General features: G+C 34.6%; 1 protein-coding gene across 2 annotated transcripts in view; it reads right to left on the bottom strand.

Annotated features, from left to right (window-relative positions):
- The window catches only part of LOC123700227 (Fanconi anemia group J protein homolog), a 68,355-nt gene that overhangs the window by 25,412 nt on the left and 27,622 nt on the right, over positions 1-15,321 (bottom strand). For both annotated transcript variants that reach the window (XM_045647387.1, XM_045647386.1), the window contains exon 3: positions 2,445-2,570. In XM_045647387.1, the coding sequence (XP_045503343.1) occupies positions 2,445-2,570 (126 nt within the window). The remainder of the gene's footprint in view (positions 1-2,444; positions 2,571-15,321) is intronic.

The raw sequence follows: 15,321 nt of genomic DNA on the forward strand, positions 1-15,321 counted from the left end.
AATTTGATAAAGGTCTATAGAACCTTCCTTTCTTTAAATAAAACAAAATTTAATTATTTAAGAATATTTTTGAAATTGTGAATTAGAGGTATTAAACGAAAGCTATAAATTTTTTATCTTCATTTTATAGATACTAATAACATAAAATATTAAAAAAAAAAACTTAGTGAATTATATTTTTTTGGTTTTTATGGCATTCAAATGCTTTAATCAAATAAAATAATCAAATAAATTTATATTTAGTGAATTATATTTTAATAAGTTTTTTCGTGTTTTATCGCCAAGTCGCGAAGTTATGCAAAGACAAGGTCTGAAAGTTAAAACTTTCGGCTTGCGAAATGTTTGAGGCAATTATGATGCAATGCCTCTGAAAGTTTTTCATTGTTATTCTTTGATATCAATCATAATATTTAATTCTTAACTATTTAAGTTGTAATGCTGTTAAAGTAACTGGATAAGAAGACTTTTATGATGTATTTTGCGAGGATTATCTTGGATAGATGTATAGACCACCCCATTAGTATGGTTTGTTTTATTGGTACCAATTGCAATGCCCTCAAAAGATTTACTCCGACAAAATATCCATTAAATATCTATACCATAACTTAAACATGACCACGACTGTACACTTGACATTAGCAATCCATAAAACGTTTTAGATCTTCCCCTGAAAACATTCCTTAAATACCACTATGTGATGTATATCCTTACTACTCGAGCTTCTGAAACTCTTCCTAACCTATACAGTTTCCACATCTACATAACATGTCAATACGCGGTCAGACCAGGCAAACCTTTTTTCCCGTCGTCTCCACGCATCGATCGTTTGTCACGGCGAGAGGTCCCGCCTACATTTCACGCGAGAGGTGTTGATTGGTCCACCGATGATACGCACACAGCAAAAATGGAGCAAGACTGCCATTTGATGTCGTCTTTTCAGATGATTATGCTCAGCTAAGTATGTAGGTAGATGTTTATTGATCAAATGTACATGACGTCAGCTCGTGGTGGGCTCAATAATTATAACTGTGCTGCAGCTAATTATTTTTATTTTTTATTGGTATAGTCTGCCTTTGTCATTCCACTGAGGCAATCTCTCTAACATTTCTCTCGATGAAATGCTTTATAATGTACAGGATTTATGTTATTAATGAAAGGCTCACCTGCTTAAAGCAATAACGATACCGTTATTTTAAAATTGGTCGTTACATCGATTATTTTAAAAGTGTAATGCGTAAAACCTTTATGTCAGCCAATGGAATTTGTGTCATAGCATGATTCTATGACACTATTCCAGTTTTAATAAATTTTCTTCCTTGATAGAAATTATTAAAGGTTACTACAGTCACGAAAAATACTTCAAATTGTTTTTTATTAATATTTTCAATCGTTTGGGTAATATTTTCAATCGTGGAAATCTTGTAGGTATTTCGTATAGAACAAAATACAGAAAATTTTAGTCTTACAACAACAAAATAGAACTATAATCATACCATGATATACCTAAGTATAAGTAGATACAACATTTCAGTAAAGTAAGAGTAAATAATATGGCACATTGAAGCTCTTGTAATAATTAAATAAAAATTCTTCTGGTATTTGTATTTTAGCCCGTGAATAAATAAAGTATAAATATTTATTCATAGTTGTGCATAAACAAATACTTAAAGATTTTGATATCCTACATCGAATACATAAAAACATATCACAGATAACGCACATGAATCAACACGCCTCAACCACGTGCCGTGAACGCTACCAAACGTACCTATATCTGCACTTGAAATCTAATTCCGATTCATACAATCGAGCGAGCAGATGCGCGTACGCAACCAACAATAGGCAGCATTTGTACGAGCATTCGTAATACAACTAATTTGACGCTAGAGCTTGCATAAAGGCCGATGCTCGCTTGTTCGCGCCCTGATCGACAGATCCGATAATTTGAATATGGAGAGGCATCGAGCCGTGATGCGTCTGCGCCGGCGCAGATCCGCGCAAACGGCAAACTGGATTTGGGTACTTATGTTACGTATGGTGTTTAATTTTACGGAAAGATTTCGGTTTTGTTCGCTTTTTTTGCTGACGGTATCGAATTTGGAATTTTTAATATTATATTCGTTATTGTGCGCGTTCGCACAGCTTTTGTGTACGTAAAGATATGCAATTTTCAATAACGATTGGTCTGCATTAAAAACAAAATATGCCGCCTTAAATTTAATCGAATATAATTTTATAATGAGCAATGCTTTTAACAATAGACCTGAACAAGATGATATAAGATGATATGATATATGATATATTATAGTTGTTAGTGTAAGAACTTATTAAACCTCTTCTTTTACCAATGCAATGATAATAGTATCATAGTAGAAATCTCAACAATGATAACAACGTACCTACTTAGTTAAAGGGAGAAGTAAAAGTAAAATACATAAACTTACTATTAGCCTTAGAGAAGATGTCCTCACCAGGGCTGTTGCATTTTGATAGGTCCGAATTGCCTTGCAATGTGCTCAACTCAGGGTGATCTTGAAAGTAATCTTGCGCGAGTTTCGCCTGTACTTGATCTGCAAAGAAAAACTTTTATTGAATGCCGATTGTTTATCTCTTAGATTGTAGATGTCTAAAAAAGTCTACGAAAAATAGAAGAATTAGGAAAACTATAAGAATTAGGGCCAAAGTTTCAATCCTTAGTTGTCTTATCTTCTTATCCATTAATTATTACAGAAGAATATTAATATTTCACCTGTAACAGTATGTGCGGTTTATCATCTTGAAGACAATAAATCTCTTTCTTTCTAAAATGCCAAAAGATGGCCAATTAAAATATTTTGGAAATGCGGAAAATTGAAAAATTAACCCTAAATGGAGATGATATCATCAGGTATGTAGGCTTTTAAAAGTGCATACCTAGATATAACAACAGTAGTAAAACTCAGACGTGACGTCATTTTTAAAAATCGTGCTAATAGCACGATTGTGCTAATACTTGATTATTGATTTGTATACTAAGGGATTTCTAATATTAAAAAATACAAGAATCACACAAATACTGCAGAATTCGTTGCCGCGATTTGGTTAGGTAGTTAGCAAAAAATAAACACAATACACATAGGTATATCTTAATCTTAATATATAAAAATCTCGTGTCACAATGTTTGTCCTCAATGGAATCTTAAACCACTTAACCGATTATAATAAAATTCGCACACCATGTGCAGTTCGATCCAACTTGAGAGATAGGATAGTTTTTATGAACAAAAACGTTAACATGTAGGTACCACGGGCGAAGCCGGGGCGAACCGCTATCTTAATATATAAAAATCTCGTGTCACAATGTTTGTCCTCAATGGACTCCTAAACCACTTAACCGATTATAATAAAATTCGCACACCATGTGCAGTTCGATCCAACTTGAGAGATAGGATAGTTTTTATGAACAAAAACGTAAACATGTAGGTACCACGGGCGAAGCCGTGGCGAACCGCTAGTAATTATAAAAAATACAGCCGCGTTAAGAATATTCTAATTTCTATTTAAGCCTAATTGATATTTGCTTTCGATTCCGAAAAGGCTCGGTTCGGGGTTAGGCGGTCAGCGAAAATTCAGCTATTCGGGCCTGAGGTAAGCGGTGAGGGGGTCCGCGTTTAGTATGGAATCAACGTGCTCGAAACTAAAAATCGTAAGCGCCATTCACATTTTTATCAAAAAGTGAATGAAAATATTTAGTATTTTCTAAATCTAAAACAGTCACGAAATCGAGAAGGTAAATGCCTATGTACTTGTGATTTTATACGAATTATTATCGTAAAATACGGTTGTAATGAGCATTTATATGATATTTTAGAGGTAACTTCAGGATTTTTTTTTATCGAGCAAAATTTTTCCAATCGTGTTTTGGAAACAGTCATCCCATCACACATACGTTCTGTAATACATATTAGAAATTTCAGTGCGAAAAAACCTCAATATTTTCAATTATAGCTCATAGAAAACAGTCCATTTTTCCGTGTTCACCTACTAAGGGCCCTTAACGAATTTGGATGAAACATAGCTGTTGCTATAGAAATAACTGTTTAGCAGAATCTCTACAACTATATTTTATACCTGCCCTTCAACAGGTTTTAAACAAAAATTAGCTACGGAATAAGAGCAGAATATAAGAAACATATTTGATTGTAACTAAAGTAGTTTTTTGAAGTAACTTCGGTTCTTATTTGTATCAGAAAGTTATCAGATGATTATAATTTATAATTAATATTTAATAGTTAATTATAAAAAAAAAACATTATCAAATGCTATATCAAAGACGAGACTATTTAAAACTAAAGCAGGAATGTATAATAATTATAACGTAATTTTTATCTTCAAATAAATCTATTCTCTTTAAGTTAATAATATGTATGTAATCTATCAAGTAAGTAAAATAAGTTTATACTCCTAATCCTGGAAATTCAACATGTTATTATAAATGTGTGCGAGTGTAAGTTACCGTGTTCCCATCTAAATTTTTGTACAAAAAATAAACTATAAATTTACATTGGTAGAGCAAATAAATTTAATGTAGGTACTCTATCTTAAAAATTCGCTACGAAAAAACAATTAAGAAGTTTTTGATAAACAATTCTGGCATTTGTTTATTTAAATGGTTTCAAGCCGTTTTCAGTTCAAAATGTATTAAATCCAAAAATTTAATACTCTAAAACAGCCAACGATCACCGCTAACCCCACCTCTCCTACACAAAGAACTGTAAAATCCGAGCAATTTTTACTTTCCGCTCTCAGTTTGTACGTATATATTTATCGATTTATTGCAAACACGAGTTCGTGTTTTAAAAAGTCAAGTAGACTGGGTGTACGGCGATGTGGGTCTTGCGTCTTGTGCGCCAGGGTTCAAAATGCGCTAAATGGAAATCACTCTATAAGATTTTTCGGATCGGTGGCTGTGTGTAAAAATGCCGTCTTGTAGGCACACCGCCCCTCCCCAGGCGACATTTTTACAAGGGGGAGGAGGGAGGCCACCCGCGGACGCTCTCGTCATTTCGTTGTCATCCAGGTCCTCCTTTTTGCGCGATCACGGCGCGAGCGTCGGCGTCACAATACTGTTCAGTATTTTTATTCTTTTCGAGAAGAAAATGTGAAAAAAAAAGCGTAGAAAATCAGGAACAATACCGCCCTTGGGCGAGATTACCGCCATCAGAAAATGAATGCTTTGTTAAATCCAACGGGATGTTTTTCAGTTGTTACATTAGACTTGTCATTTCCATTAGAGGCCGGCCCGGGCATAACAAGTTACCGAATGAGCCTACAGCTTTATTTACGTTTCAATTAGGGAAAGTGCTTTGCTAATAAACAACCTAGCTTTTTTATTAAAATACCTACTTACATCTTTATTAAATTTGTACCCGTTGTACCTACTATATTGGTTTTCGAAACAAATATCATTATTTGAAAATAAAAGAATTGTTCATGGTAAAATTGTGTGTTATGAACAGTTTGTAAAGGTTATGGACATATAAAATTGGTTTTTTAGTTTTCTTGATTCGATAATCCGTCATTTTCTATCCATTAATAGGAAGCCACATTCTAATGGAAAGAAAGAAATAAATGTATCGTCATTTAACCACACGATTAATACAGTATTCCTATGTGATATTGCATAAAATATGACCATTTCCTCAAATCTACAATTTCCTAACAATCCAAGGCATTATTTTTGTTATTGTAAATTGATTGATTTTATTTTTTATTGATTAAGGAACACGAGCGGTTAACCTCAAAGGCCAGCAGACGTTCATTCAGAGCGATGTAACGCGATGCTCTTACAAATCGGCAGAGTCAAAGCTTTGCCCGGACCGCGTTTCGCTACCAATCATATCAGTTCTGACAGGACAAAGCTGTAGGTGTCATAAAGGATGGTAGCTCGATCAGGTTTTAGTGAGGACGCTCAGTGAACGAATGCTTCTAGAGTTTTCTTGTTTCAATTCGTTCAGAGTTTAGATTATTGTCCATTGATTACAATATAACTTATAGGTAGCATGTACTAAGTTTTTAATCGTATTAATTCCTACTTAATATTATAAGAATACATGCTGTGGTGGCTTGTTATTCTTTACGCAGACAGCTAATCTGATCCGTATACATTTGGTAATTGGTATACACATAGATCTAGGTCTGGATTAGAACATGGCTACTTTTAACCCTTGTCCCATGTGATTTGGGCAAAAAGCAGGCGAAGATGCATGTTCCACAACTGAATTCATTTCTCAAATTGGAATTTAATGGTGATTATAAGATTTTTTAAATAAGAAACTTATGATTACTTCAGACTTAAGATTTTCTTTTTGGTTTCAAGACATGCTGGGAGTTTAGGTGGACAAGTCAATGAAGCTATGTCATAATTTACATTCCCAAAACCGGATTGAATAATTCTGGATATGACTTTCATTATTAACTAAAGTCACTTTTTTGCATCGCCAAGATTGTTTTATGCCTTTTTACATCATAAATTTCATAAATAAGTAACAGGATAGAAAAAGTTGCGCAAAACTTCTCACCAGCCAAATCGAATTACGCATTCCCATTTATTCATAGCAGGACACAAAAAAAACGATTTACGACCGCATTAAACCGTATCTCCAGCACGCGAACCGTTTTTTAAACATAATTCCTAATTTCCGTGCTTAATACACGTTATCGGAAACCGATCGGTTCAGCATTTTGTCGGGCGATAGCAACCCTTTATCTGATGGGGGTACCGGGTGACATCGCGGGCGTATCGCCGCATTTCATTATGCTACCAAATTATCAGAGTGCACGCTGCACGTGACGATGTTTCAATAAGATTTACAAATATTACGATAACAGCGTTGTCACGCGGCCATAAAGCGTTGTGGACATGCAACGGGTTGTCTGTGATACTTGTCTAGGATACTTTAATAATAACTTAGGGCTATGAATGATTTTTACTTACGAAAAGCATCTATCTACAAAATGCACCATTCTATACTATACAACTTGAATGATTTTAAATTGTTGTGTTGCACGTAGATATTAGAGCAACTTTAGCGTTCTCTTTGTCAATTATTCTTTGTAGAAACTGCTACCACCGGGTAAGTAGTAAAATATGAATAACGATTGAAAAGTGCTTTAAAAAGAGTTCTTGTTTCAGTTTGAGCATTTGCCATAACATTAATCTAGTCTAGTCAAACATTATATGAAAAACAAAATATTTTGAAAAATTTCAACAAAATGGTATCATTGAAAATAAGACATTCAAAACGTCTTATTAGATTTTTATTTTATAAAAATAATAAATATACAACCACAATTCAAAATATGATAACCGACGCTCTAAGAAAAGTTTTAAGATTCTGCAGAAAAATACATTTACGTTCAAACACAACGTCAGCTTGTGTACATAAAAGGTTCATATAATGAAATCTGTAAAAGACTTCAATAAAATATTATTCTACGTAAAGTCTAGCCACTTAAACACGATATTCAGTCGCATCAAACTCATGTCGGCACGTTTGTGCAAACAAGTTTATCTTTCCTATAAATATTTCATAGGTTACGTTATGTTTCGGAATCATATAGGAAATCTGAGTGAATATGTATCTATGTATCTAAGCGTTACAATCGTTGCTCCTTGTCAATCATTGGATTATCGATTATAATTAGGCAGGTCGCCACAGAACGAGCAGCCTCGCGAAGCAGTGGCTTAAGAACATTTAGAATGTCACTTAATAAATTTGCACTAACGATATAGTTTTGTTTAAAATTGACCAATTGAATTGAACTGATTGAAGCTTACAATTGTCTGACGGATGGTCGGATAACCAATCAAAAGGACCGTTCGTGCCGTTTGTCTTACTGACATTTTAACCTGACAAAGGCGACTTGAAGACGACGATTGGAAAATGACAGCACACGCGTTTTCCTTGATCAAGGCACGTCCACACGATCTGCTTCGCGCGGCAATTCCTTCGCGAGGCTGCTCGCTCTGTAGAGACCCATGTATTAATGATCGAACCACATTATATTCAGCTTTATTAAACAGGAAACAGTTCATATTTATTTATATTCATTGTGAACGTGTTATGTTATCAAGTGATTCCTTGATATCGTAGTTTTCTCCTTTCAACTTGCAAAAGTAGACATAGATCGTACATCCTGTTTATTATATTCGTTTGAAATAAAATACAAGTTTATAATGGCATTAAAAAGGCAAGTAATAAATAAATCAGTAAACATGACCTGTTACAAAGAATGAAAGAAAGGTAAGAATATCTCATAAATGGTAAATATACTTCGAACAAGATTCGAACAGTATTAAATAACATGACCGTTCGGTCATTAAGAATATTATCATTAGAAAGGATCTCTATAGATAATGTAAAGCGGTAAGCAATTTCAGGATGTGAAGGACGTAAAATCATAGAAATGTAGTTTTTAAGCCATCCTTACAAAAGTTTTTGTATATATGCATTATACTGATATTAATTATACCTAAGCTAGCGTTCAATAGAGCAACGGCATTATATAAACCTCATTGAATAGCAGGCAATTTGTAAAGGAAATTGATAACCAATAATTTTGAAACAATCCACAGGGCGCGCAGCAGCTCCAACAAAACGAACCCTCACAAAGGTAAGGAAACAGCCAGTTTCAGGGTTTACAAAGAGAATAATATTAGACGACCACAATGGCGGTGCTTGCAGCGAATAAAAAACGGATGTGTCAATAATTAACCGTGTGATTCAGCAGCCGACGCCGGCGGCCATCGATTGCGGAGCCGGTTTCAAAAAAAAAAACCTACGTATTGTGTATTTGGACGAGGGAGAGCTTTGCTTGTCATGTTTTCATAGCGCGAGGCTGGGGTGAAAAATATTACACCCCCGGGCGATTATGTGAGAATGTTCGGATAAATCGCATGTGCGAGTACCTACGATATCGTTAAGCCTATTGTGATTTGAATTGCTTATTTGTTTAACGCACCGTGTTTAGATTGTTATGTACAATGTTATGTGATAAGTACAATGTATATACGTTGTTAAAATTAAATAGATTAGTATGAGTTGCCATAGTCACGGATTAACTATTTTCCTATTTTCTTATCTTAGTTTTTAACTTCTGGAACGTGCGGCACAAAGGCCACTTCACTAGTAATGCAAATAGGTACCTTAAATTGTAATACTACCTTCTATTATTATTTCTAAATACTTTACTATTTATTATCATATGTTTTTTTTTTCTTTTCAAAAGAAAAAAACTCTTGGAAGCGTCCTCTTTTTCACTTATTTATAGTCATTTTACTAAGGAACCTTGAAACTGTGCCTGTGCCATATCCACCGGGAAACATTTTAATAGTCTTGGTAGTTAAACAATAATCAGTTAGGTACATATACTTTCAAATATGTGAGTACGAATAATTTGCATATATACATAATCCATACTAATATTATAAATGCGAAAGTAACTCTGTCTGTCTGTCTGTCTGTTACTCAATCACGCCTTAACTACTGAACCAATTTGCATGAAATTTGGTATAGAGATATTTTGATACCCGAGAAAGGACATAGGCTACTTTTTACCCCGGATAGGTTTTATCCCGGAAATCCCACGGGAACGGGAACTATGCGGGTTTTTCTTTGACTGCGCGGGCGAAGCTGCGGGTGGAAAGCTAGTATGTTCATATTATCCTTAAGTGCCAGGAAGGTATATGGATATATATACATAATACAAAGGTTTGATGCTCAGGAAATTGCTTGATCTTCACAAGTCAAGTGTAGTTAGTAGAGCACTAGTCACTCCTCATCCCCTCAAATGTTTCGTATTATGAGGAATACAATATATAACAATATTGTCATAATATAGTATTCCTCAATGAATATTCATAACACGGAAGAATTTAGCTAGAAACAAACATAATTTTATGTTTACTCATGCTCAAATGGTCTATTAATATCCGACAGGTAAATTATAAAGATTTTATTGGTGGGGTTGTGTCTCTTTTATCCAAAATTTGTGTTAAATTGCATAAGGCAAATTTGAATGAAAATTAAATTCTGGATATAAGCGAATAAAAGTATAGAAACTAAGCGAGCGGAGCTACAAAGTGACTTTGTATCGTATTTAGTATCCATGGAAAAAGGACGCACATAAAGAAAACAAGTAGGTACCTACCTATTTCTAAATATACACGATGAAGTCACAAAATATCAATATTCTGCGCAATCACAAAAATATAATTCAAAAAAGCCATAATATCGCTGCATTACGGAGCTTATAAAATTAATTACAATAGCGAGTAGTATCAGACAATAAGTCGGCAAGATCCCGATAAATCCACGCACAATTTGAACCCCGCGAGGATCAGGAAATTCATCTCGCTAATCCAAAGCCTGTGAATAGTAAAAGTGATTCTATTCATCAGCTCTATTCACCAGGGAAGGGAGGCAAGGTGGGGGAGGGGGGTTGGAAAGCGCTAAAATTTAATAAAGCCGAGCTCGTCGGACAGCCCTCGCGATTAATTACGCACAAGAGGCTAGTAATGATACCTACCCGCTCCATAAATACCGGGGGTAGTTTGTCGCTCATCTATAATGCATCGCTGAATCTGTACAGCGTTTACTTTGGATTATATTATGTTGATGTTAATATTTGATAGGCGAAATTAATTTGTTTACGCCTAGTTTCACTTTGGTGTATGAAGTGGCGAGTGTTGATATTGAAACACGTATTGTTTATTACGGCACATACGGTGAGCTTTATTGGAGTTTTTATTTGAATGGCGTCGAAAAAGCTGGGATTTTTGAATTGTAATAAATGATGCACAATAAAGTATTATAAAAATAAAGATAATTTATCAGCATCCACAAGTTGTGTTTCAATATACAATTATTTCAACAGTTTTAATTTCGTAGTCAGTAAGAAATATTTAATCTGAAATTGTTTATCATTATGAAAATAAATATTTTTAGAAATGTGTGCGAATCTTTGGGATTATTTTATGCAAGTTATTTTATAACTTTCATGTATTGTACAAATTCTAAGCATATTTTTATCAATAAATAATACAGGCGAAGAGTAGGGCATTTATTTATATATCTTTGCTATTTAAGATCGAAAACATGTAAAAAAAATTTCCCTACGATCACAATATTATATGTACTAAAATTCCCCCAAAGTACTCCGCTCCCTTTAGCTCGAAAGTAAAATTAAACCACCATCTCGAAAACTCCGTATGTGAAAAACTTACGTCATAAAAGGTCTTATTAAAACACTCGAGACGCACTTATCTAAACTAAACCCACACAGCACGGCGCTCGTTCCCTCCACGCCACGCATTATTCCACCGGGGAGGCTCCGCAGTCACATTTATATAATTTCACCTTAGATTTTCCTTTTGTTGCGTCGTAGGCAACATCAACCATTTACTAATGAGTTGCCGGTTCATGTGTCTTATATAACGGATCATTTTAATGGAAAATTTCTGCACAAAAAGGATGGCTTAAGCTATTTTCTTTGTGGCAATATTGCCGTCGGTTCAAGGGAGTAATTACAAAAATAGAGATCGTATTCTGTTGTTTTATCTTGTAAATATATCGAAAAAGGTACCTATGTGTGTAGTTAGAATGGTAAGTTCCATTTTTTCTGTAATGATTGTTCGCTCATAATGAGTTAATGAGTATTAACTCATTATGAGAAATTGTCCTTTCTACGGAGATATACCATCAATATGATAACGCCTACGCCTGGAACGTATATTTGGTGCTAGTATCGGCATTTATTGTATTGTGTTCCTATTCAACATTCAGACCAAAAATCCATCCCAATAAAATAATTCTGTCGCTCGCAGCATTGCATTTCTATATTCACACATAGAGTGTACAACGTGTACAGTACATACCACAATACATACACGCGGCTACGTCCCCTATTTACAGAGAAATTCTTCAAGTGGCGCGTTTGAAGCCCGGGCATATTCTGATGCGGGTAACGACATCTTTTGTTACGTTTCTACTCCGCTATACGCGGGTATACGCTCGTAATCCGCGCTCCGCTCGAGTATTTCGAGTGTTTCACATTCGCCCGCTCTCCATTCGTCGCGAGGGAACGGCGTCACACTTGACTCTTGCTCTGCTACGAGTTGGGAACTGAAGCGGGTTTCTTGTGCCCCTAGCTGATAAACAGGTATGCAGAACACGATCACTCTAACTTGTTGTACTGTTTTTTGACTATCTTGCATGTTCCGCTGTCAATACTTGCCACAAAAGAAAAGGATGTTATCAAAGTCAAAGTGCAGTGAAGATGGAGGTCCTGATTAAAAACTTGTATCTTCGATACGAAATATCTCACAATCCATCTATTACATGGTATTGGAATTGGGTTATGGTATTGGTGAATCTTAGTTGTTACGGTTAATTAAAATCAGGACTAAAGGCACTGTATTCACTGTATCCGTTCTTCATGTATGTAATTACAGTATTTTAAAATATGTTATATACATCGAAAACTATTGAATAAATACACAACTTAATGCATTCTGAATTAGGTAAAGCACTACCGTGTTATATTCTTCTGTATCAATACAACATGATCGACTATGTCCATCAAGAGCGCCACAGCGAGATCCACAAAATAACATCACTACTATCTACTATCAACATGAGGAAGACTCATATTTCAATAGAAAGGAAGTGCTAGTTCTCCGCTCCCGCGGCCTCTTCTGCCCGACTCCTACATCCTCATCGCGTCGCGGTATCGTCTCCGTAATTGGAGCTGGAGTGGCAATTAGCGGCCACTTGCCTCTGTCACCGCTCGACGTCTCTTATTCTACTGCTACCTTGTTATTCCTACCTACTATTTTTAACTATTTACTCGTTAAAGAAGTTTGCGCTGGAGAGAATTCTTAATTTAGTATTCAATTTCGAGATTTTCTTCTCGCTCCGTATAATGATGGATTGGCGGTTTAATTTATTCAACGATTTATAATGAACTGTTTCGGTGACTTTTCCCAATTCTATTTTAAGTATAATTAATATTTTGGATATCAGTGTTAGAGCATGAAATTTTCTTTACTTATTTTATATTCATTTCATATAAAAAGTAAACGCTTGTATCCTCACAGTAAATTATATACATTTCCAGAATGTATCTTTTTAGCCAAATAATGTTATTGAGTGTAATATGACTTATTTAACCCGCGAAATTATATTTAGAAATTAAAAATCAATAGATAGATAAGATTTGTAAAGTTTGAAGAAAGGAAAATATCAGCGAACTATTTTCATACGCAGGACATATGTGAACATTTTTCATCCGGCTTCTAATCATCGGTATCAATAATTGAATTTCATGTGCTGGGGGATCACTTCGTAAATTCCAACCTAAACCCTCTATTAATTGCCAGAATTAATTCGTCCCCTACAAAACATTAAGTTCGGCGTACATAAATGTGTATTTCCATGCAAACCTTAAATTTGTTTACAGCGTTTTTTTCCAATAAATTATTATTGGATGTTTTACTCTTGAAGAACTTAATTATATGTGTGAGTGTTAGGTATAGGTCTATTGTTTCAATAGCAGTGTTATTTTTTTCAAAGGTTTCACCAGATTATAATAATGTTACACGGTTTGATACATTTAACTCTCTAAATACTCTAGGTACTTTTGTTCTAATAATAAGATTTTTGAATAGATCTTGTCTTAGCTTTCCAGGAAAATGCCTATAAATAAATAAAAAAAAACAATGCCTATATTTAATAACTTTGCTTTATATTTGTCTGTTTTAAGGCATTCCTACATTGATCTTAGTATAACGTTTTAGTTTTAAGATATATATTTCAATACAACACCATAAATCGCAACATTTCTTACATCGTCCATTGAGCGTCGATCCTTATCAACCCTTAGGGGGTGTTGGGGGGTCTAATCGCAATCGATACGAGGTCCCTGATGATGCTGACTCAATACTCGACGCTTCGCACTTACGTTACCATTATTTTTATCCATTACATAATAAGGCTATATATTTCTACACGAAATAATTTCTTCGTTCAGCTATAAGCATTTTATATTCCGAAAAATATATTCTTTATTTGTGGGATATTTTCGTCATTGTATTGATATATCATGTTTTCTGTTATTATTTAAGTTAATGTTAAGTTTAATGAGTTACTAATAATACTTAAGATAGAGAGAGGTCCATTTTGTCCATTTTCTTTTTCACTTTCTGACATAAAAAATGGATATAATTAATATGATAATGAACTGCATAGTAAAGAGATTTATAAGAAGATAAAATATTATTGAATATCTACTCAGAGTCTTTGAAGTTGAGAATAATTTAAATCGCGCACAACTTTTGAGTTGATTTTAATTGAAAACTACAATTGAATTTTAAGTTATTCGGCTTTATAATCCATTTATTAATTAATTCGATGAGATATTCCTGTATAATATTCTTAAAGTACCTAAGTAACCATTACCTACCACTAGGGTACACTTTTAGTTTACAATTCATATGTTTTAGGTGTTTTGGTAGGTGACACTTGTATGTATTATGTTAACAAGTCATACATGATTTTCTTATAGAGGTTTCTTTGGTTTACCTTACAAAGCTATAAACTTCGTACCTATATAGAGTATAACCAAATATTTTATGTGCTCATTTCGTTCAATCTCGTATATAGCTTCGTGCCTATCACTTTCAGTATCGTGTTGCATATCCATTCGATATACACTATTGCGTCGTACGTTCGTGACACCGACACCCCGCACTCACACCCCATGTAGCTACACCCTTACCGAAATACATCTGCGGCTCGCTCGCGCCTGTCACCCAAATATACATCGTATGTACCGGCCTTAGGGCCTACACGAAAATAAAACGTGTTTCTTGTCTATGGTTTAATGTGGTCATTGTGTACATAGAGGGCGCGCCCCTCGTTGTCGCCGAACAAACATGGCGGCGGCTAACGAGGTTTTTGCGCGCGGCTACCGTGAGCGATTTCGCGCCTAATTTGGACGTACGCTATGCCTCTCTTTATTTTGATTTTCACACAATTTTGGAGAATCACTTTAAAATGCAATCTCTGCTTTATAGAACAGATAATGAATGTAAAATTTAATAGCGTGGTTCATTAATACTGTTAAATTATTCTAATACAATCTAATTTTCAAAGATAATGAAGGTAGGTAGGTAATACACCTAAGTCAGTGTACCTATATCAGAAATGGCAATACTGCCGAGTATATTGAATTTAATACTTGTGGGGTTCCATTTCATCCTAAATCACTTGAACTTTCCAT

Source organism: Colias croceus, chromosome 19 (assembly GCF_905220415.1).
Source record: "Colias croceus chromosome 19, ilColCroc2.1".
In the NCBI taxonomy this organism is placed as follows: domain Eukaryota; kingdom Metazoa; phylum Arthropoda; class Insecta; order Lepidoptera; family Pieridae; genus Colias; species Colias croceus.